The 25515-nt window shown below is 46.1% G+C and overlaps 1 protein-coding gene across 1 annotated transcript in view; it reads left to right on the top strand.

Moving 5' to 3' along the window:
- Positions 1-25515, top strand: part of LOC137428036 (receptor-type tyrosine-protein phosphatase H) — a 329265-nt gene that overhangs the window by 92016 nt on the left and 211734 nt on the right. The window contains exons 6-7 of the mRNA XM_078777499.1: positions 8786-9052; positions 11084-11350. Of these exons, the coding sequence (XP_078633625.1) occupies positions 8786-9052; positions 11084-11350 (534 nt within the window). The remainder of the gene's footprint in view (positions 1-8785; positions 9053-11083; positions 11351-25515) is intronic.

Genomic DNA, 25515 nt, shown 5'->3' with positions numbered 1-25515 from the left:
TAAAAGGATGCTTTCGACTTGCTCACCAAATCTATTCATTCCAAAAAAAAATTCCATCTCTTATAGTGCATCTTTCATTCATTCCCTAAACTCTCCAGCACTCCATCCTCCCTCCAGCGTCCTCAAACGTATTTTGACTCGAATGTCTCAAGAAACTCATTTTGCAATAAATGATCGTTTCCCATTAATCGTACACTTTTCAAAATCCAATCTCACTCCTCCCCTCCAAATCTTCCCCATCACCCCTTCCCTCCAAAACTTCCCCATCACCCCTCCCCTCCAAAACTTCCCCCACCCCTCCCCTCTAAATCTACCCCCTTGCCCCTCCCCTCCAAATCATCCCCATCACCCATCTCTTTCAAATCTTCCCCCTTGCCCCTCCCCTCCAAATCTTCCCCATCGCCCCTCCCCTCCAAATCTTCCCCATCACCCACCCCTTTCAAATCTTCCCCCTTGCCCCTCCCCTCCAAATCTTCCCCATCACCCATCCCTTTCAAATCTTCCCCCTTGCCCCTCCCCTCCAAATCTTCCCCATCACCCCTTCCCTCCAAAACTTCCCCATCACCCCTCCCCTCCAAAACTTCCCCATCACCCCTCCCCTCTAAATCTACCCCCTTGCCCCTCTCCTCCAAATCATCCCCATCACCCATCTCTTTCAAATCTTCCCCCTTGCCCCTCCCCTCCAAATCTTCCCAATCACCCATTCCTTTCAAATCTCCCCCCACACCCCTCCCCTCCGAGACTCTCCCTCGCTCCTCCCCTCCTAGACTCCCCTCTCACCCCTCCTCCTCAAAGCGTCCTCCCCGCTTCTTCCCCCTTCCAACTTTCACCTTCATCTCCCTCAACCTTCTGCCTCGCTCTTCCCCCTCGTCAAATAACACCTCACTGCGCCTCTCCCAATCACCATCAAACCTTTTGTCCATCCCATTCTTCCCTTTCTCCAAGCTATTCTGTAATCTCTGACACACCTTCAACAGCTCTCCCTACCTCTTCCTCCTCTTCCACATCTTACCCTACTGCTCCCCCCCCCCCCCCCCCTGTTCTGTATCCGATGCTCCCCCTTCCTCTTCCTTAACAGTATGGACCTCAAACATCCGGGGTCTTCGCTCAAACTTGTCTAATCTCTCCATATAGGTTGCTTCTGACAAACCAGACGTGATCTGCTTAACAGAAACTTTCCTCCTTCATGATGTCTCTGATTCATTGGTATCTCTCCCAGGTTACTCCCTCCTCCGGTATGATAGACCTGAGCCTCGTCCTGGAGGTGGGGTTGCTATCTTTATAAAAAAACTCTCTTCCTCACTCGCCCTGCACTGCCCTCTCTCCACCTCACCCCCAGGAATACCTTTGGCTACGGCTTCCCCTTCGCTCCCACCTTTTGTTCATATGTGTGTTGTACCGTCCACCAAACAGTGATGACTCCATCTACATCTCGCTGTCTGAGAATATGGACCAACTTCTATCTACCCATCCCAACTCTCTCTTCCTCATATGTGGTGATTTCAACTGTCACCATGCCAGTTGGCTGGGTGTAGGTACCTCTCTCACCAGCCATGGCTCTTCAGCAAAGGACTTCTGTGACTCACTGGGACTGACACAATCTGTCAATTTCCCAATCCGGATTTCAGTCAACGGAGCATCTTCTCTTCTGGACTTGGTTATGACTAACTTCCCTGAAAATGTCTGCTGCTCTTCTTCTCCTCCAATCGGCTCTTCTGATCATGTGCTTGTTAAAGTGGACATCTCTCTGACCATTCTCAGAGAGCCTCCTCAGCGTCGACGAGTCTGGCATTTCACTCAGGCCAACTGGCACGGTCTTCAAGCAGCCATCAATCATCTGGACTGGTCTCCCATCTCTACCGCCTCTGACATCAACTCATCCTGGGAATTCTTCCAAAGTAAATTGCTCTCTCTCATGCACAGATTTATCCCATCTCGTCTTCAGTTGTCATACCCTTCCTCCCGTCCATGGCACACGGAATCTTGTGGTGAGGCTATTGCCCAGAAACAACTTGCTTTCGTCTCCTGGAAAGCAAATCCAACGGAAGGAAATCTCATTTCCTTTCACAAAGCCCGAAACAAGTGTGTGTCCACCCTCAGGAGAGCCAGGAAACAATATCTCTCCGTTCTCAGGACCGAACTCTCCTATCTGTCTCCCTCTTCCAAATCCTGGTGGCATCTGGTCAAATCTGTTTCTGGTGTTTGTGCCCCCTCCATCCCCTCCCTCACCTCAAATGGCCACACGGTTGACTCCGCACGTGAAAAAGCTGAATGCCTCAACTCTGTGTTTGCCTCTAAATCTTGTGTCCCAAACCCATCCCTCTCTGTACCCACCATACCCAGTCGTACCCAGCTGCTCCTGGACTCTGTGTCCTTTCATCCTGACAAGGTGGAAAAGTTTCTGTCAACCCTCGACTCGGATTCTGCAACTGGACCTGACGGCATCAGCCCACGGGTCCTAAAATCCTGTTCTTCCGCTCTTTCACTCCCTCTCTCTGTTCTCTTCACCCTCTCTTTTGCTCAAGGTCATCTTCCATCTGCTTGGAAATCTGCCAACATCACCACTTTGCACAAAAAAGGTGCAAAAACAGATCCCAGCAACTACAGACCAATCAGCCTTCTCCCAATTATCAGCAAAGTCATGGAATCCATCGTTGCTTCAGATATGAAATCTTTCCTCTTCTCCAATGGCTTGATCTCTGATCATCAATTTGGTTTCAGACCTGGACACTCTACTCTGGACATGCTGCTTCTGCTTTCTCAACAATGGATGGAGGTCCTCAATGCCAAACAGGAAATTAGAGCTGTCTTCCTTGACATATCACGTGCCTTCGATACGGTCTGGCACCCCGCTCTGCTCACCAAACTCTCCTCTTTTGGTATCCATGGAAATCTCCATGCATGCCTGGCGGACTTCCTCTCGAGTCATAGTCAACGTGTGGCCCTGAATGCGTTTCTCTCATCTCCTCTTCCTGTTCAGGCTGGAGTTCCACAAGGCAGTGTTCTGGGCCCTGTGCTTTTTCTGGTCTTCATCAATGATCTCTCTGACTCTCTTGAAAATCCTCTGTATCTCTTTGCTGATGACTCTACTCTCTGTCGCTCCATTCTTCATCCCTCAGATCGGCAGTCTGCAGCCTCCTCACTCTCTGCAGATCTGGACAAAATCACAGGCTGGGCAAACAAGTGGAACATGTCTTTCAATCCTGACAAATCTCACACTCTTACGATGTCTCTCCGAAAAGACCGACTGGACAACCTTCCCATCCACTTTCTGAATAATCCTCTCCAAGAAGTTCTGTCACTCAAGCTTTTGGGTCTCACTATCTGCCATGATCTTTCCTGGGAAAACCACATTTCAAATCTGGCCTCCAAAGCCAGTCGCCGACTGGGCATCCTCTGTCGTGCGAAGTCCTTCCTTGGCACACCTGAGCTCCTCACCACATACAAGGCTTTCATCCGCAGCTCAATGGAATCTGGACAAATGGGCTGGTGCTCCTGCCTCACACCTAGCTCGTCTTCACGCTGTTGAAACCAAAGCATTCAGAATCATTGGAATCTCCTGCGATGAAGCTAACTCCAAGGGCCTCTCACTCACTCACCGCAGGCAGGTTGGTGGTCTTTCCGTCTTCTACCGACTCCTCTCTGGCCTTGCCCCCCATCTCTCTCTGGGCTCTGTCCCGCAAACATTCCTACAGGTCGCACAAGATCTGCCTGCAACCCTCTTATGGTCAAACTGCCAAAATCAAGACCCTCTGCTCACCTTCACTCCTTCATTCCTCTTTTCTCCCGCCTCTGGGACAAACTCCCTCACTCTCTTCACTCCCACTCCACCCTCCAGGTCTTTAAAACAGCTGTTCACCACCATCTCTTATCTTCCCCCATCCAAAACCTTGATCTTTTCTACCCCCGCTAATTTCACCCCAATTCCACTTTTTTGAAATACCAACTTCTGTCCTGGAAGTCCTTGGTCCTTGTGTTTTATACTTCAAAACCTTCCCACGCCTCCTCCCCCCAAGCCCTCTCCCTTCCACACATCTCCCTGCTCTCAAATGTTGTGTTTGTGTGCTTCCCCTTCTCTCCCCATCTTGTCTTCCGCTCCCTCTTTTTATATATTTTGTTTGTCTGCTTGATTTGTTTGTGAAGTAAATGTTAGCTCTTTCACGAGCCTCGATTCAGTATACAAAAAAGAAAAAAAAAAAAAAAAAAGGTGCCTGAGATATTGGCCAAATGAGAAAGAAAATAAATAAATGATTAATAATGAAAATAAATAAATAATAATCATTAAAAAAATAAATTATTAACCAATTCGGTCATAGAACACATAAACCACCACCATTTCATCAGAATCTGTAACTGAAAAAAAAAAAATTAGTACTTAATCGAATAATTAAAGAGTTAATCGATTAATTGATTAATTGATCAATAAATCAAAAATATCCTTGATAGCCACATAACTTGGTCACTCATGTCCAAATATTAGCTTCCGAGCTCAAAAGGTGCTTGAGATATTGGCCAAATGAGAAACATAAATGATTAATAATGAAAATAAATAAATAATAATCATAAAAAAATTAAATTATTAATCAATTCGGTCAGAGAACACATAAACCACCACCATTTCATCAGAATCTGTTACTTAAAAAAAAAAAAATTCGTCATTAATGGAATAATTAAATAATTAATCGATCAATTGATTAATTGATTAATTAATAAATCAAAAATAGCCTTTGCAGCCAAATCACCTGGTCATTGGCATGTCCAAATATCAGCTTCCTAACTCAAAAGGTGCCTGAGTTAATGGTCAGCAGAGAAAGGAAATTTGATTAATTAAATAAGTACTTAATTAATCGCTAATAATTAAATAACTCCTCAATTAATTGATTAATCAAAAAACAAAAAATAACATTTTTGAGAAAGGACTTGCTCACTGCTGTGCCGAAATTTCAGCTTCCTAGCTCAAAGGATGGCTGAGATATCGCCCGGACAAACAAACAAACAAGAAAGCAAGAAAACAAACAACCAGACTGAAAACTGAGTACTCCCTTTCAGCGTGCGTCACTGCCGAGCCCCCTTCGGTGCCCAGCAATGACGATTTGCAATGCCTGGAGATGGCATAGGAAAGGTGCTGTGTTCAACAACGAAATAAATATAAAATAATGGTAAAATAATTAAACAAGTACAGATAGATTCAAAGTACACCGCCCCCATGCCAAATAATTAAATATCCTACAGCGCGGCATTGCCGGGGCGCCTCTGGCGCCCGGCAATACCGCAGTGCAGCTCATAGAGGCTGCATTGGGAGGGAGAGGTGTACACTAATTGATTGATTAATTGTATAATTAAAATCAATAAAAGATTATCACAAAATATTTTCTTAATCAATTGGCTAATAGCATAACTAAACCACTCGTGCTTCATCCGAAGATGTATCTTTTAGAAATTTAATTAAACTAGGGCATGCCCGTACAAAATTATATCCCCCCCCTCTATTTACATGAAATGGTTTGGTCCATTCGCAAAGCCAAAGCGGACGGCTTGCGAGTACGGTGACAATCCCCCCCCTCCCCTCCTCTATTTACATGAAATGGTTTGGTCCAAAGCGAACGGCTTGCGAGTACGGTGACAATCCCCCCCCCCCCCCCTCTATTTACATGAAATGGTTTGGTCCAAAGCGAACGGCTTGCGAGTACGGTGACAATCCCCCCCCCCCCCCCCTCTATTTACATGCAATGGTTTGGTCCAAAGCGAACGGCTTGCGGAGTTTGGTAAAGAAATCGCCATAGCTCGGTAACTACTTGTCCGATTAATTTAAAACCTTGAAAAGGCACATCCTCGGGTCCCCAGCAATATACCTGGCAAGTTTCAAGTATATCGGACCGGTAGTTGTCGAGAAACAGCGGTCGCATACAGACACACACACACACACACAGAGATTACTGGAATTATAGATAGATAAGTCATTCGTAAAAAATTAAATAATTAATTGATTAATCAAAAAATAATTAATCGATTAATCAATAAATAATTAATCGATTAAATGATTAATCAATAAATCAAAAGTATCCTTGATAGCCACATCACTTGGTCACTCATGTCCAAATATTAGCTTCCGAGCTCAAAAGGTGCCTGAGATATTGGCCAAATGAGAAAGAAAATAAATAAATGAATAATAATGAAAATAAATAAATAATCATAGAAAAATTAAATTATTAATCAATTCGGTCACAGAACATATAAACCACCACCATTTCATCAGAATCTGTAAGTTTAAAAAAAAAATTGTTTAGTCATTAATCGATTAATTGATAAATTCATAAATCATAAATAGCCTTTGCAGCCAAATCACCTGGTCATTGGCATGTCCAAATATCAGCTTCCCAACTCAAAAGGTGCCTGAGTTAAAGGTCAGAAGAGAAAGGAAATGTAATTAATTAAATAAGTACTTAATTAATCGCTAATAATTAAATAACTCCTTAATTAATTGATTATTGAAAAAACAAAAAATACAGTTTTTGACAAAGGACTTGCTCACTACTGTGCCGAAATTTCAGCTTCCGAGCTCAAAGGATGGCTGAGATATCGTCCGGAAAAACAAACAAGAAAACAAGAAAACAAACAAACAACCAGAGTGAAAACTGAGTACACCCTTTCAGCGTGCGTCACTGCCGAGCCCCCTTCGGTGCCCATCAATGACGATTTGCAATGCCTGGAGATGGCATAGGAAAGGTGCGGTGTACAATTATTAATCAATTGGCTAATACAATTCCTAAAGCACCACTGTTTCATCGGAATCTGCAACTTGAAAAAAGTTAAGTCGGTCATTAATGGAATAATTAAATAATTAATTGATTAGTCAATTAAACAATAAATCAAAAATACAATTTACAGCCAAATCACTGTCATTGTCGTGTCCAAATATCAGCTTCCTATCGCAAAAGGTGCCTGAGATATTGCTCAGTTGAGAAAGAAAATAAACAAGTACAGATACATTCAAAGTACACCGACCCATGCCAAATAGTTAAATATGCTGCAGCGCGGCATTGCCGGGGCGCCTCAGGCGCCCGGCAATACCGCAGTGCAGCTCATTGAGGCTGCATTGGGAGGGAGAGGTGTACACTAATTGATTGATTAATTGTATAATTAAAATCAATAAAAGATTATCACAAAATATTTTCATAATCAATTGGCTAATCGCCTAACTAAACCACTGGTGCTTCATCCGAAGATGTATCTTTTAGAAATTTAATTAAATAAGTCATTTATAAAAAATTAAATAATTAATTGATTACTCAATAAATAATTAATCGATTAATCAATAAATAATTAATAGATGAAATGATTAATCAATAAATCAAAAATATCCTTGATAGCCACATCACTTGGTCACTCATGTCCAAATATTACCTTCCCAGCTCAAAAGGTGCCTGAGATATTGGCCAAATGAGAAAGAAAATAAATAAATGATTAATAATGAAAATAAATAAATAATAATCATTAAAAAATTAAATTATTAATCAATTTGGTCAGAGAACACATAAACTACCACTATTTCATCAGAATGTGTAACTTAAAAAAAAAAAAAATTTTTTTGTCATTAATCGAATAATTCAATAATTAATCGATTAATTGATTAATTAATAAATCAAAAATATCCGTTGCAGCCAAATCACCTGGTCATTGGCATGTCCAAATATCAGCTTCCTAACTCAAAAGGTGCCTGAGTTCATGGTCAGAAGAGAAAGGAAATTTGATTAATTAAATAAGTACTTAATTAATCGCTAATAATTAAATAACTCCTCAATTTATTGATTAATCAAAAAAAAATAACGTTTTTGACAAAGGACTTGCTCACTATTGTGCCGAAATTTCAGCTTCCTAGCTTAAAGGATGGCTGAGATATCGTCCGGACAAACAAACAAGAAAGCAAGAAAGCAAGAAAGAAAACAAGAAACCAGAGTGAAAACTGAGTACTCTCTTTCAGCGTGCGTCACTGCCGAGCCCCCTTTGGTGCCCGGCAATGACGATTTGCAATGCCCGGAGATGGCATAGGAAAGGAGTGGTGTACAATAAGTGATTATTAAACCGATAATAATTAAGTAATTAATCAATTAATTGATTCATTAAAAAAAAAAAATACCGTTTTTGACAAATCAAGTGCTGAAATGTCAGCTTTCTCGCTCAAAGGATGGCTGAGATATCGCCCTGACACAAACAAACAATCAAACTGGGAGAAAGGGGGAGTACCCGCTTTCAGCGCGAGTCACTGCCGGACGCCCTTCGGGGATGGAAGATGGAGGTGTACAACAGGAGCAGTGTGGAGGAAAGGAGCGGTGTGCAACAGAGAAAAACGGTGGTTTGCATGCTCGCACACAAAATGGCAGACGGAGGGGAAAAAAGGCACCTCCGCCCCAGACCCGAGTTGTTGCTGTTGTTGTTGTTGGGCCTCAACATACACTCTTCAACATATTCAACTAAACCTTGTTCTTGGTTGTTTTATAATGAGGTACAGAATAAGTTTGAGTTTCGGGACGTTTCACCAATTTTTCACGTAGTTTTGCCCTTTTTGGACGTAGAAAACATCACATATTATTACCTGGGTCAGTTTTCCAGACTTTCCCCCCTAATCCTTTAACTTGTTGAACTGAAACTTAGTAATCCACATGGATTGCAAAGGAATTCTCCCTTTTGTTGTGATGGTGTTGAAGGTATTGCTCAATTACACCAAAAACAAAAACTACTTGTTGATGTCAACTCATTCTTTTGCTTCTTTCTTTTTCATTTTCAGATCCATCACCTCCTGAAAATCCCCAAATTTCAACACAAAACTCAACATCTCTCTCCATCTCCTGGACCAACCCAAATGATATAAACCAAGCAGATTATGAATATCTTGTGATGTTGATCATTGACAACAAACCGGTAAAAAATGAAACCACAGGGCAAACATACATCACCTTTTCAGACCTCTCCCCTGGAACTGACTACAACATGAATGTGTCATCACTCTACCATGGCAGACAAAGCCAAGCTGTAGAGATATCTGCAACTACAAGTAGGTATTTTGAAACTTTTAATGAATTTATGGAGCTGAAATTAAGAACAGACCAGAAATAACTAATCACAGTAAAATTATCTGTATGAACTGATAAATCTATGACATTTGATGTCCGTGTGTTTTACTGTTTTTGTGTTCTTCGTCAAGGCTCATATAAGAGCAAACACATATAACATATAATAAAGGGAGTGGGAGGAAAGAGGGAGCGGGAGGGAGGGAAGCATAATAACAGGAAAGAACAGGGACATCGGGAGATCTGTGGAAGGTTGGCGGGGTGGGGGGGGGGGGGCGTCGTACTCGGTATAAACAAGATGGACACTACTCGGGATTTCAGGAATGAAAACTGAATTTTAAAAGGTTGGTTTGGGGTGAATTAAGGGGGGTAGAAAAGATCAAGGTTTTGGATTGGGGAAGATAAGAGATGGTGCTGAACAGCTGTTTTAAAGACCTGGAGGGAGGAGTGGGATTGAAGAGAGTGAGGGAGTTTGTTCCAGAGGCGGGTGAAAAGAGGAATGAAAGTGTGAAGGTGAGCAGAGAGCCTTGATTTTGGTAGATTCCAAAGATCCTGAAATCTTTGGTTTCAACAGCGTGAAGCCGAGCTAGGTGTGAGGCAGGAGCACCGGCCCAGAGGGGAGAGCAGTATTCCATTGAGCTGTGGATGAAAGGCTTGTATGTGGTGAGGAGCTCAGGTGTGCCAAGGAAGGACTTCGCACGACAGAGGATGCCCAGTCAGCTGTGTTCAGTGTTCACTGTGCTCAATGACAAATCGAGTGTGCAGTATTTACTTCACCATTACTGAAACTTAACAGAATCACCGATGTTAGTCGACAACCCATCAATCCGATCTGTAAGTTCATCTGCCGAGCACAGACCGCAGCAACGACCGACGGACGACGAACGGTTCGAATTAAGCGTTTGAAGAAGAGGGCGTTCCGCTCGGGTTTGAGGCTTGAGGTTCCGCTTGGTTCTAAACTCAGTAATCCACCTGGATTTTTTTTTTTTTTTTTTTTTTTTTTTTTTTGTATACAAGGTCGAGGCTCGTGAAAGAGCGAATATTAATCACCCAGAAAGACAAACCGACACATAAAACATATAACATAGGGAGCGGTAGACAAGATGGGGAGAGAGGGGGAAGGACACAAACACAACATTTGAGAGCAGTGACCGAGAGACATGGAGACATCGAGAGATCTGAGAGAGGGCGAGGGCTTGGGGGGGGGGGGCGTGGGAAGGGGGCGGTGGGAGAGGTATAAAACATATGGACACTGCCAGGACTTCCAGGAAAGAAGTTGGAATTTCAAACAAGGTGGATCTGGGGTGAATTAGCGGGGGTAGAAAAGATCAAGGTTTTGGATGGGGGAAGATAAGAGATGGTGGTGAACAGCTGTTTTAAAGACCTGGAGGGAGGAGTGGGATTGAAGGGAGTGAGGGAGTTTGTTCCAGAGGCGGGAGAAAAGAGGAATGAAAGAGTGAAGGTGAGCAGAGAGCCGAGATTTCGGCAGTTTAACCATCAGAGGGTTGCTGGCAGATCTTGTGCGACCTGTAGGAATATTTGGGGGACAGAGCACAGAGAGAGCTGGGGGTGCAAGGCCGGAGAGGAGTCGGTAGAAGACAGAAAGACCACCTACCTGCCTGCGGTGAGTGAGTGAAAGGCCCTCAGAGATAGCTTCATCGCGGGAGATTCCAATAATTCTGAAAGCTTTGGTTTCAACAGCGTGAAGCCGAGCTAGGTGTGAGGCAGGAGCACCGGCCCATAGGGGAGAACAGTATTCCATTGGCTGCGGATGAAAGCCTTGTATGTGGTGAGGAGCTCAGGTGTGCCGAGGAAGGACTTCGCACGACGGAGGATGCCCAGTCGGCGACTGGCTTTGGAGGCCAGCTTGGAAATGTGGTTTTCCCAAGAAAAGTGTGCAAAGGAATTCTCCCTGTTGCTGTGATGGTGTTGAAAGTATTGCTCAATTACACCAAAAACAAAAACTACTTGTTGATGTTAACTCATTCTTTTGCTTCTTTCTTTTTCATTTTCAGATCCATCACCTCCTGAAAATCTCCAAATTTCAACACAAAACTCAACATCTCTCTCCATCTCCTGGACCAACCCAAATGATACAAACCAAGCACGTTATGAATATATTGTGATGTTGATCATTGACAACATCACGGTAGAAAATGAAACCACAGGGCAAACAAACATCACCTTTTCAAACCTCCCTCCTGGCACCGACTACAACGTTTCTGTGTCAACAATCTACAATGACACACAAAGCCAACCTACAGAGATACCTGCTACTACAGGTAGGCATGGAGGATACTTGATTGTAAACATGAGAAATTGAGAAGCTGGAAAATAACTTCCACCCTCAGGGGTATTTATTTATTTATTTATTCGGATGCAGCCTGTGGCCGATTGGCTGAATCATTTTCTGGGGGCACGGTTGTACTGCTGATGCAATGCCCCCTTACCAGGGAGAACGTTCTCATTTTGCCAACCTTGGAAGAATGATGGGCTGAATTGACCCACCTCGTGCTAATTCGACAACATGACAGGGGCTTGAATTCAAGACCCCAAGATTGTGTGCCACCCCCTTTAACCGTTAAGCTAGCACCAAGGTTCGAGTTTGGACCTGTGATGTTGGTTTGGAAACGGGGGGGGGGGGGATGGAGGCGGGTTCATGTATGGGGGTTCATATGTTCAGCCTTGATTTTAGAAAGCGGTTTCCTATTGGGATAAAAGAAAGTTTTTAAATGGGAAACATTGAGTGAGGACAAAGTGGGCGCATGAAGGATTTGCCAACAATTTGATCTGAATATGGAGAAACTTGACATAAATCAACGTCTCGACGCCACCCGAAAAGCCTCTGCCCACAATAAACTTTTGCTTCTTCTGACCCTAAACCTGGTGTTGGTGTTAAAGGTTAGGGTGCGGCCTTGGGAGTCTCGGGTCCTGAGTTTGAATCCCGGTCGGTCGTTAAGTTAACTCCAGGTGAGGTTGACTTGGCCTGTCATCCTTCCGAGGTTGGCAAAATGAGTACCTGTTTAGAATGAACCATTCGAGTATCCTGTGTCGGAGTGGCGACCCATCCAGGATTGTGCCCCACAGCCAAGAAACTGCTCTGGCAGCCATATGCATCTGAAAATGCAGGAGTGGACATCATCATCATTACTCTGACTTTCACCAAAAAACTCAGGATAATTTGACCTCAATATCTAATCCGTACATGTGTATCATGGGACATGCACTTCGTTTACTTCAAATACCATAGCCAATGGTGTCACATGAACAGGGGTTTTCATATGATCTCTGACCCTTGACCTTTCAGTCGCAAATAATATATATCTTGGATGGATTCACTGATGGAGGTTTATACATATTTGAATCAACTTTGACTTAAATCCCTTCAGCTGTTATCAAGCATCACATGTTCACCTGACATGACCTGTGACCTTAGACCTTTTCATGGTAAAGTCTCATCAGTTGCTCTTTGCATTCTCGTGTATACTTTTGCCAAAATCCCATCGCTGCTTCAAAAGTTAGTGCGGCAACATAATTTTTACCTTACGGGACCTCTGGCTTTTGGCCTTTGACCTCTTGACCCCATAATCTTATCGGTTTATCGTTACATCATTATACATACAATGCCGACAGAAAGTCTACACCCTCTTTCAATATTTTTACCTTTTGTTACCTTACAGCCTGGAGTTAAAATGCATTAAATAAGACTTTTTCCACCTTTATCTGCACATCGTAACCTACAACTTCCAAGTGAAAATCAAATTCAACAAATTTCCGAAAATTCTTTAAAAACAAATAGAGCTCCATTCAAAGTACACCGCCCCCATGCCAAATAAATAAATAACATCCTCCAGCGCGGCATTGCCGGGGCGCCTTTGGTGACACCGCCGTGCAGCACATTGAGGCGGTATTGGGAGGGAGAGGTGGACAATAACTAATTGATGGATTGTGTAAATAAAATCAATAAATAATGATTGTTGTGAAAATAAACCAAGTCCACAACTTTATCCCATAGGTAGGTTTAATCTCAACTAGGGCATGCCCGTACTATATCTATATCTAAAATTATATCCCCCCCCCCTCTATTTACATGAAATGGTTTGGTCCAAAGCGAACGGCTTGCGAGTACGGTGACAATCCCCCCCCTCTATTTACATGAAATGGTTTGGTCCAAAGCGAACGGCTTGCGGAGTTTGGTAAAGAAATCGCCATAGCGTGCCCAAACGCGCAGGAAAGCGAAAGAATCGCAAATTTAAGGAAATGCCCGTACTTCCGTAAGGAAGAGAAAAAAAATGAAAAGGAAAAACATTCCAAACCGCGAGGGAAAACAACACGGCACGTCGACACAACAACGTGTCCTGTGATTGGCCGTACGTGGCTGCCAGTAGCTGCCCCCAAAAAAAAGCTTTCACCGTCCGGCGACTGAATTTAAGGGGAAAAATAAAACGCTCTTCGCTTAAAACAACGCCCTTCGCTCTGACTGAATTGGGACAATGTTTTTATGTTTTTAATTGAATTACTATCCGTAATGGCGCACGCTCTCACGGGAGCTCCGGAAGGTCGTATATCGCAGTTACGATGAATCGCAAATTAGTTTTTATTAGTTTTAAAACATAGTTTAACGCCAACATAGCGCCAACATAGTTTGCAAACGTGAAATAAATGAATACGCTCTCAAATGTGCCATCCGAGGCAGAGTGTATTCGCCACGTTCGGCACACGTGATAGCTCGCTGCTCTCTGATTGGTTGAATCGTTTTTTGGACAAAGCTCGGTAACTACTTTTGCGATTAATTTAAAACCTTGAAAAGGCACATCCTCGGGTCCCCAGCAATATACCTGGCAAGTTTCAAGTATATCGGACCCGTGGTTGTCGAGAAACAGCGGTCACAGACAAACAAACACACACACAGACACACAGACACACACACACACAGAGATTGCTGGAATTATAGATAGATGAGATCTTTGGTATCATCCTGTAAAATACAATCATGCAATAGATATCAGGATCTCGGCATCGTATAAGAATGATCGATCATATTAGTCAAAGCAAGCAAGCCTAGAATATGTGCGGGTACGTACCATACAAGACTACATGTCATAGTAAATGTCACAGGAGTGGCTCAGCGTCGCGGACGTCCGAGGTCTTATAGACGCCCCTCAGCGGTTTAAGTGGGCATCACTCCTGGGTTCAACTTTAGTACATTTTCACTACATTCTGCCCGCCGTTAGAACTACACTGCCGCTAGGCAGGAATCAAGCGTGCGTCAGCATTAATTGATTGGGGAAGTCATTCCATGTCAGTCGGTCCATCCGTAGCGGTCAGGGTGGCGAATTACCCGGCCGGCACGTGTCCGGAAACTACCGGGTGTGGCATCCCCAAGCCCGGAGTCCCCGTCGGAGTAGCCGCTGGAGGCAGGTGTCGGGGGGGGGGGGGGGGACCTCAGAGCCTCCAGGCGGGGGAGTGTTTGACGAAGGAAGGGACGGCAGATGTTCCATAGAGGAAGCTTCGGGAGAGTCCATAGACTCATAGATCGGTTCGTCGATATCCCTATAAGGGTCGATGACCCCACATGGGGCGAGATGGCATACGGAGACAGTGGACTCGCGTCCATCTGCCGTCATCACACGAGCATGCTCGGGATTAGCCTGGAGTACCTGCACCTTATCCACAAAGGGGTCATACTTGCTTGTGCGAACCGCACGTTTGAGATAGGCCGGCCCCGGCTCAGCGAGCCAACTGGGTAAAGATCGGATACTACCCGAGCTTCTAGGGTGGTGGAACAGTCTTTCGTGGGGAGTCTGGTTGGTGGCCGTACATAGTAGAGCCCTGATCGAGTTCAGCGCCGCAGGTAGCGACCAAGCCCATTTATCGAGGCCACGGCCGAGGGTCCGGAGGCTTAGCATGACGGCCCTCCATATAATCCCATTGAAGCGTTTGACCTGCCCATTCGCCTGGGTTCTGTACAGTGTGGTGTAGCTCGAAGCGACATTATTTTGGAGCAGGTAACCTCTCACTTCCTGAGACAGGAACACCGCACCCCGATCGGTATGCACGTAGGCCGGATACCCAAACATAGAAAACAAATTCTGCAGGCACCGTATGACCATGGCAGCCGTCATATCCACGCACGTGTAAGCAAAAGGGAATCGCGAGTACTCATCAACGATAGTGAGCAGATAACGAGAGTTACTCGACACCGGCAGCGGCCCTTTGAAATCCATTGCCAATCTCTCCCACGGTCTAGTAGCCCTAACCAGCGTCAGCATGGGAGGGTTGTAAAAACACGGTTTGAGTTCCGCACATATAGCGCAGTCGCGGCAGATCCGGCGGACGTCCTCAATCGAGTACGGCAGATTACCACTACGCACAAAATGAGCGAAACGCGTCACCCCAGGATGACACATAGTGCCGTGCAAAGTGCACAGACCCTCCAGAGTTATGATACCCGCGCACGTAGCCGGCCTCGATAAGACGTCGGCGACCAGGTTATCCTTCCCCGGGCGATATTTGATGGTGTAGCAGAAGTCGGCGAGTTCGATATGCCAGCGAGTGATTTTCTCATTCTTAATGCGCTGAGCATGTAAGGTGTCGTACATGAACGCTACACTTTGTTGGTCCGTGATGATTTGGAAGCATCGCCCGAGTAAGTACGGTCGCCATCGCCGAATCGACTCGACGATCGCGTACGCTTCCTTTTCGACAGACGAATGCCTCCGCTCAGCGGAGGTGAGAGTCCGCGAAAAGAAAGCCACAGGGCACCCCCCCCCCTGGGAGGTGTCGCCGCTATCGCATGATCCGAGGCAACACTTTCTAAGACGAAAGATTCGCTCTCGTCGATCGTCGCCACAGCGGCGCCAGCGATATCGGCCTTAAGGTCCCCAAAGGCTGCCAAGGCAGCTGGGCTCATGGGGAACGTGTCGCAGGCCACAAGGGGGCGGAGCTTCGCGGAGAAATTTTGCACCCACTTAGAATAATGGGCGAACAGCCCGAGAGCATGCTTCAGCGAAGCTCGATCGCTAGGCGGAGCCATATCGAGCAAAGGTCGCAGACGCTCCTTATCTGGAGCGACAGAGCCGTGGGTCACGGTGTACCCCAGAAGATATATCGTGCGTAGAGAGTAATGACACATAGCCTCATTCGTGGTTAGGCGATACCTCTGCGCGACCTCGAGGAAGCGCTTCAGATTAGCATCATGATGCCCCTGGTCATGCCCACAAACCGTAAGATTGTCCAGATATACAAAGACATCTGCTCCTTAGTAACGAGGTCGTCCATAGCCCTCTGAAAACAGGCGACCCCGTTCGTCACCCCAAAAGGTAGTCGGGTGAACTGGTATAACCTTTGACCCGATTCAAAGGCGGTATAGATGCGATCAGCCCTAGAGATGGGGATCTGATGATACGCACTACGCAGATCGAGAGTGCTGTAGACTGAGTACTGGGCCACCTGTCATACCAGAGCGTCCATCCCCGGAAGGGGGTAGGTGTCCAGCTGTGTAAAGCGATTAATCGTCTGTGAATGATTGATTACCATGCGTCGGCGATGCGCTTCACTTCGCACCACTAGGACCTGGGCCCGCCAAGGCGACCGGCTGGGTTCTATGATACCTCCCTTTAAGAGCTGGGCCGTTTCTTCCGCAATGATTTGCGCGTCTGCTCGTGAGTAGCGCCGTGATTTCACCGCTACGGGAGTGCAGTCAGTGGTCAGGTTGGGGAACAGCGAAAGAGGCTCAATTTCCATTTTTGTGAGCGCACACACAGCAAGCGTATCAGTCCCACCGAATTCCATTTCCAAACGTCCGTGTCGTTTAAGAAAATCGTGTCCGAACAGAATGTCAGCACATAAAGCAGGCAAGACCATAAGATGTACATCTGGGAACATGCGTCCCTTTATCACAAGTTTCAATCGACATTCCCCTTTTGTGCTGAGCCTAAGCCCCTGGGAGGCCATAAAGATCCGTCGTGTTGTCCCGAGGACCGGCCATCCATGTTGACGCACTAGTCGATGATCGATAAAACTATCCGTAGACCCCGTGTCGACTAAAGCCCGCGCAAAAACACCTTCGACCATGAGTGGAATAATGGCCTGACTAAGGCCGGAAGATCCGGCAGGTATTGAGCCATCAGAGTGAGAAGATCGCGCCTCGCGTGTGGATCCCACGCCGGCTGCAGTTTTCCGGTCGTTCGAGCAGCCTCCGGAGGGCACTCGTGTCAAAGGCATAGTTGGTCGTGCCAAAGCAGGAGCGTCAGGAGCTTGTAGTCCTTACGAGCTGCCATCAGGGGGCGCTCGTGTCACGCGAGAAGGATTGCTGCCATCTGTAGTTTTACGTGCTGAAGCAAGAGCGTGTAGTTCGTACGAGCTGCCGTCAGATGGCGCTCGTGTCACGTGCATTGTTTGCCGTGTCGAAGCAGGAGCTTGTCGATTGTTTGAGTCGCCTTCGGAGGGCGTTCGGATTCCAGTCAAGGACGGTCGCTCCGCGGTTGGTCATGTTCGCGCCATTTGTTTTGGCGGCCCGATGTATCTCACCAAGGTCGGGCGTACAGCCAGAGGCCCACGAGGAGGAGAACTGCTCATCAAAGTCGGGTGAGGCGCCCCGCTCTGTGCTCGTTCCGTTGGCTCGGCGATAAGCCCATTCAAGGTCGCACGAGTTCGTGCGCCCCGCGCGGTCTTTCGGTAGACTTTTGCAAAATGTCCTTTAGTCGTACACAAATGGCATATTGCTTCCCGAGCCGGACATGCCGACCTGGGATGCTGTCGGTTGCCACAGAAGTAACACGTAGCATTTCGCACAGGCCTTGGCCTGGCCGCCGTAGCCGCAGCCAAGCCGGAATCCGAGTCCACCTCGGGAGCGGCCAAGGGCTCCGCTAGCATGGTCGAGTCCGCTCCCGTATCCTCGGCGGTAGCCCTCTCCGGTCGCGCGAGTTGAGAAGTCCCCGCGACGACCCGTGTGTGGTCATAGGCGGTAGATTGTTCCCGGGCCTCAGTGTAGACGTGTGCCACCCGTAGAGCCTCCGTGAACGTCAGGTCAGCTGTCTCCAAAAGTCTGAGCCTGAGAGCAGGAGAGCCGATCCCAGAGACAAAAGCATCTCGGACAAGAGCATCCTGGACTTGCTCGTGAGTGCGGACCTCTTGGGTACTGTCTGCAAGTAATTGTCGTAGCTCCTGGGCGAAGCGATCGATCGACTCAGTGGGCTGTTGACGCCGCGATGAGAGCAGATACCTGGTATACACCACGCTCCGTTTCTTAATGTAAATTCGCTTTAGCTCCGCCACAGCGGCATCGTACGTCGTACATCGTTCAATGCTCCTGTAGACGTGGTGGTCCACTTTAGTCTGCAGAACGTCCAGTTTCGTTTCAGCAGTGGGAACGGTATCCTGGGCTTTGAACTGGTTCTCCAGTGACCTGAGCCAGTGAGTTAACTCCGAGCCCGAGTCCGCAGCTTGTGGGTCGGCACTGAATGTCGGTACATGAATCATCTTGTGTCCCGCCGTTTCCGTAGATCTTGATTGAGATTAAGTGTAGTGAAAATAAACCAAGTCCACAACTTTATCCCATAGGTAGGTTTAATCTCAATCAGATCTTTGGTATCATCCTGTAAAATACAATCATGCAATAGATATCAGGATCACGGCATCGTATAAGAATGATCGATCATCTATCTATAATTCCAGCAATCTCTGTGTGTATGTTTGTATGTTTGTATATTTGTATGTTTGTATGTTTGTATGTTTGTATGTTTGTATGTATGTTTGTCTGTGACCACTGTTTCTCGACAACTACCGGTCCGATATACTTGAAACTTGCCAGGTATATTGCTGGGGACCCGAGGATGTGCCTTTTCAAGGTTTTAAATTAATCGCAGAAGTAGTTACCGAGCTATGTCCAAAAAACGATTCAACCAATCAGAGAGCAGCGAGCTATCACGTGTGCCAAACGTGGCGAACAGACTCTGCCTCGGATGGCACATTTGAGAGCGTATTCATTTATTTCACGTTTGCAAACTATGTTGGCGCTATGTTGGCGTTAAACTATGTTTTAAAACTAATAAAAACTAATTTGCGATTCATCGTAACTGCGATATACGACCTTCCGGAGCTCCCGTGAGAGCGTGCGCCATTACGGATAGTAATTCAATTAAAAACATAAAAACATTGTCCCAATTCAGTCAGAGCGAAGGGCATTGTTTTAAGCGAAGAGCGTTTTATTTTTCCCCTTAAATTCAGTCGCCGGACGGTGAAAGCTTTTTTTTGGGGGCAGCTACTGGCAGCCACGTACGGCCAATCACAGGACACGTTGTTGTGTCGACGTGCCGTGTTGTTTTCCCTCGCGGTTTGGAATGTTTTTCCTTTTCATTTTTTTTCTCTTCCTTACGGAAGTACGGGCATTTCCTTAAATTTGCGATTCTTTCGCTTTCCTGCGCGTTTGGGCACGCTATGGCGATTTCTTTACCAAACTCCGCAAGCCGTTCGCTTTGGACCAAACCATTTCATGTAAATAGAGGGGGGGGATTGTCACCGTACTCGCAAGCCGTTCGCTTTGGACCAAACCATTTCATGTAAATAGAGGGGGGGGGGGGATATAATTTTAGATATAGATATAGTACGGGCATGCCCTAGTCTATCTATAATTCCAGTAATCTCTGTGTGTGTGTGTGTCTGTATGCGACTGCTGTTTCTCGACAACTACCAGTCCGATATACTTGAAACTTGCCAGGTATATTGCTGGGGAGACCCGAGGATGTGCCTTTTCAAGGTTTTAAATTAATCGGACAAGTAGTTACCGAGCTATGGCGATTTCTTTACCAAACTCCGCAAGCCGTTCGCTTTGGACCAAACCATTGCATGTAAATAGAGGGGGGGATTGTCACCGTACTCGCAAGCCGTTCGCTTTGGACCAAACCATTTCATGTAAATAGAGGGGGGGGGGGGGATTGTCACCGTACTCGCAAGCCGTTCGCTTTGGACCAAACCATTTCATGTAAATAGAGGGGGGGGGGGGGGTTGTCACCGTACTCGCAAGCCGTCCGCTTTGGCTTTGCGAATGTACCAAACCATTTCATGTAAATAGAGGGGGGGGATATAATTTTGTACGGGCATGCCCTAGTATTAGTCAAAGCAAGCAAGCCTAGAATATGTGCGGGTATGTACCATAGAAGCCTACATGTCATAGTAAATGTCACAGGAGTGGCTCAGCATCGCGGACGTCCGAGGTCTTATAGACGCCCCTCAACGGTTTAAGTGGGCATCACTCCTGGGTTCAACTTTAGTGCATTGTCACTACAATGATCGTAAAATAATTTCTTAATCAATTGGCTAATAGCATATCTCAACCACTGGTGTTTCGTTTGAAGGTGTATCTTTTTGAAAATTATTTTTAAAAGTCATTAATCGAAAAAATAAACAATTAATTGATTAATCAATAAATAATACATTGATTAAGTAATTCATCAATAAATCAAAAATACTTCAGAGCCACAACACTTGGTCACTGTTGTGTCCGAATATCAGCTTCCTCGCTCAAAAGGTGCCTGAGATATTGCCCAGATGAGATAGAAAATAAAATAGTGATTAATAACGAAATAAATATAAAATAAAGGGTAAAATAATTAAATTCTTAATCAATTGCTTCAGATATGAAATCTTTCCTCTTCTCCAATGGCTTGATCTCTGATCATCAATTTGGTTTCAGACCTGGTCACTCTACTTTGGACATGCTGCTTCTGCTTTCTCAGCAGTGGATGGAGGTCCTCAATGCCAAACAGGAAATTTGAGCTGTCTCCCTTGACATATCACGTGCCTTCGATACGGTCTGACACCCCGCCCTGCTCACCAAACTCTCCTCTGTTGGTATCCATGGAAATCTCCACGCATGGCTGGCGGACTTCCTCTCTAGTCGTAGTCAACGTGTGGCGCTGAATGGGTTTCTCTCATCTCCTCTTCCTGTTCAGGCTGGAGTTCCCCAAGGCAGTGTTCTGGGTCCTGTGCTTTTTCTGGTCTTCATCAATGATCTCCCCGACTCTCTTGAAAATCCTCTCTATCTCTTTGCTGATGACTCTACTCTCTGTCACTCCATTCTTCATCCCTCAGATCGACAGTCTGCAGCCTCCTCACTCTCTGCAGACCTGGACAAAATCACAGACTGGGCAAACAAGTGGAACATGTCTTTCAATCCTGACAAATCTCACACTCTTACAATGTCTCTCCGAAAAGACCGACTGGACAACCCTCCCATCTACTTTCTGAATAATCCTCTCCAAGAAGTTCTGTCACTCAAACTTTTGGGTCTCACTATCTGCCATGATCTTTCCTGGGAAAACCACATTTCAAATCTGGCCTCCAAAGCCAGTCGCCGACTGGGCATCCGCCGTCATGCGAAGTCCTTCCTTGGCACACCTGAGCTCCTCACCACGTACAAGGCTTTCATCCGCAGCTCAATGGAATACTGCTCTCCCCTCTGGGCTGGTGCTCCGGCCTCACACCTAGCTCGTCTTCACGCTGTTGAAAGCAAAGCATTCAGAATCATTGGAATCTCCCGCGATGAAGCTAACTCCAAGGGCCTTTCACTCACTCACCGCAGGCAGGTTGGTGGTCTTTCCGTCTTCTACCGACTCCTCTCTGGCCTTGCCCCCCCAGCTCTCTCTGGGCTCTGTCCCGCAAATATTCCTACAGGTCGCACAAGATCTGCCTGCAACCCTCTTATGGTTAAACTGCCAAAATCAAGACTCTCTGCTCACCTTCACTCCTTCATTCCTCTTTTCTCCCGCCTCTGGAACAAACTACCTCACCCTCTTCAATCCCACTCCACCCTCCAGGTCTTTAAAACAGCTGTTCACCACCATCTCTTATCTTCCCCCATCCAAAACCTTGATCTTTTCTATCCCCGATAATTTCACCCCAATTCCACTTTTTGAAATACCAACTTCTAACCTGGAAGTCCTTGGTGTCCTTGTGTTTTATACTTCTCCCACCCCCCACCCCCCCACCCCTTCCCACGCCTCCTCCCCCCGAGCCCTCTCCCTCCCACACATCTCCCTGCTCTCAAATGTTGTGTGCTCTCAAGTGTTTGTGTGCTTCCCATTCTCTTGTCTTCCGCTCCCTCTTTTTATATATTTTGTTTGTCTGGTTGATTTGTTTGTGAAGTAAATGTCAGCTCTTTCACGAGCCTCGATTCAGTATACAAAAAAAAAACAAAAAAAAACTGGCCAATACAATACCTAAAGCAACACTGTGTCATCAGAATCTGCAACTTCGAAAAAATGAAGTCGGTCATTAATCGAATATTTAAATAATTAATCGATTAATCAATGAAACAACAAATGCAAAATACAATTTACAGCCAAATCACGGTCATTGTCGTGTCCAAGTATCAGCTTATACAGTCTGATATATATCAGCTTATACAGTCTGATATATATCAGCTTATGCAGTATATAAATATCCTATCGCTTATAAATCAGCTCATAAATATCTTATCGCAAAAGGTGCCTGAGATATTGCTCAGATGAGAAAGAAAATAAATAAGTGATTCATAAACTGATAAAATAATTGAGTAATTAATCAATTAATTGATTCATCAAAAAACAAAAAATACCGTTTTTGCCAAAGCAAGTGCTCACTATTGTGCTGAAATGTCAGCTTCCCAGCTCAAAGGATGGATTCCTCCAGTGGGTTGTTCTGCCTTTTCACCAGAGCCAGTGAGAATGACAATGTCTGCCATACCCCTTCACACTGACACAACCGACTGTATCATCCCAACTGTCTACCCTCAGGACAAGTGTGTGTCTATCCTCAGGAGAGCCAGTAAACAATATCTCTCGACTCTCAAGACTGAACTCTCAAACCTGTCTCCCTCCTCCAAATCTTGGTGGCGTCTGGTCAAATCTGTTTCTGGGGTTTGTTCCCCCTCCATCCCATCCCTTACCTCAAACAGATATACAGCTGACTCCGCACTTGAAAAAGATGAATGCCTCAACTCTGTTTGCCTCAAAATCTTGTGTCCCAAACCCGTCCCTCTCTGTACCCACCGTACCCAGTCGTACCCAGCTGCTCCTGGACTCTGTGTCCTTCTCTCCTGACAAGGTGGAGAAGTTTCTGTCAACCTGTCAACCGGGCCGGTGCTCCTGCCTCACACCTAGCTCGGAATCCATCCGAGGAATGGTTTCTCTCATCTCCTCTTCCTGTTCAGGCTGGAGTTCCCCAATGTAGTGTTCTGGGCCCTGTGCTTTTTCTGGTCTTCATCAATGATCTCTCTGACTCTCTTGAAAATCCTCTCTATCTCTTTGCTGACGACTCTACTCTCTGTCGCTCCATTCCTCATCCCTCAGATCGGCAGTCTGCAGCCGCCTCACTCTCTGCAGACCTGGACAAAATCACAGACTGGGCAAACAAATGGAACGTGTCTTTCAATCCTGATAAATCTCACACTCTTACGATGTCTCTCCGAAAAGACCGACTGGAAAACCCTCCCATCCACTTTCTGAATAATCCTCTCCAAGAAGTTCTGTCACTCAAGCTTTTGGGTCTCACTATTTGCCATGATCTTTCCTGGGAAAACCACATTTCAAATCTGGCCTCCAAAGCCAGTCGCCGACTGGGCATCCTCCGTCGTGCGAAGTCCTTCCTTGGCACACCTGAGCTCCTCACCACATACATGGCTTTCATCCGCAGCTCTATGGAATACTGCTCTCCCCTCTGGGCTGGTGCTCCTGCGTCACACCTGGCTTGACTTCACGTTGTTGAAACCAAAGCTTTCAGAATCAATAGAATCTCCCGTGATGAAGCTGATTGTGAGGGTCTTTCACTCTTTCACCACAGGCATGTAGGTGGTCTTTTTGTCTTCTACCGACTCCTATCCGGCCGAGCTCCCCCAGCTCTGTCTGTGCTCTGTCCAAATTTTCCCACAGGTCGCACAAGATCTGCCAGCAACCCTCTTGTGGTGAAATTGCCAAAATCAAGACTCTCTGCTCACCTTCACTCTTTCATTCCTCTTTTCACCCGCCTCTGGAACAAACTCCCTCACTCTCTTCAATCCCACTCCTCCCTCCAGATCTTTCAAACAGCTGTTCAGCACCATCTCTTATCTTCCCCCATCCAAAACCTTGATCTTTTCTACCCCCGTTAATTCACCCCAGATACACTTTGTTGAAATACCAACTTCTTTCCTGGAAGTTCTAGCAGTGTCCATGTGTTTTTAACTCAACTGGACTACCGTGCAGTTGAGTTCATCACATACTGAACCCTCCGGCGTCTGGCGTCTGTCGTTGTCGTTGTCGTCGTCGTCTGTGGTCTGTCGTCCGTTAACTTTTCGACGTTAACACTCCAGCGTCCACAAATATCAACCGATTCTGATCAAACTTGACATGCAGCATCCTTACCGCAAGGACCAGGTTGGTATTACATTTCAGCCCGATCCGTTGAAAAATGGCGGACGTAGGCGACCATTTTTTTTTTTTTTTTTTTTTTTTTTTTTGTATACTGAATCGAGGCTCGTGAAAGAGCTGACATTTACTTCACAAACAAATCAACCAGACAAACAAAATATATAAAAAGAGGGAGCGGAAGACAAGAGAATGGGAAGCACACAAACACTTGAGAGCACACAACATTTAAGAGCAGGGAGATGTGTGTGAGGGAGAGGGCTTGGGGGGAGGAGGGGTGGGAAGGGGGGGTTGGGTGGGAGAAGTATAAAACACAAGGACACCAAGGACTTCCAGGACAGAAGTTGGTATTTCAAAAAAGTGGAATTGGGGTGAAATTAGCGGGGATAGAAACGATCAAGGTTTTGGATGGGGGAAAATAAGAGATGGTGGTGAACAGCTGTTTTAAAGACCTGGAGGGTGGAGTGGGATTGAAGAGAGTGAGGGAGTTTGTTCCAGAGGCGGGAGAAAAGAGGAATGAAGGAGTGAAGGTGAGCAGAGAGTCTTGATTTTGGCAGTTTAACCATAAGAGGGTTGCAGGCAGATCTTGTGCGACCTGTAGGAATATTTGCGGGACAGAGCCCAGAGAGAGCTGGGGGGTGGGGGGGGCAAGGCCAGAGAGGAGTCGGTAGAAGACGGAAAGACCACCAACCTGCCTGCGGTGAGTGAGTGAGAGGTCCTTGGAGTTAGCTTCATCATGGGAGATTCCAATGATTCTGAATGCTTTGCTTTCAACAGCGTGAAGACGAGCTAGGTGTGAGGCAGGAGCATCAGCCCAGAGGGGAGAGCAGTATTCCATTGAGCTGCGGATGAAAGCCTTGTACGTGGTGAGGAGCTCAGGTGTGCCAAGGAAGGACTTCGCACGACGGAGGATGCCCAGTCGGCGATTGGCTTTGGAGGCCAGATTTGAAATGTGGTTTTCCCAGGAAAGATCATGGCAGATAGTGAGACCCAAAAGTTTAAGTGACAGAACTTCTTGGAGAGGATTATTCAGAAAGTGGATGGGAGGGTTGTCCAGTCGGTCT

The sequence above is a fragment of the Myxine glutinosa genome, chromosome 5, assembly GCF_964187855.1.
Source record: "Myxine glutinosa chromosome 5, kmMyxGlut1.1, whole genome shotgun sequence".
In the NCBI taxonomy this organism is placed as follows: domain Eukaryota; kingdom Metazoa; phylum Chordata; class Myxini; order Myxiniformes; family Myxinidae; genus Myxine; species Myxine glutinosa.
This window is presented reverse-complemented; position numbering and strand designations above follow the sequence as displayed.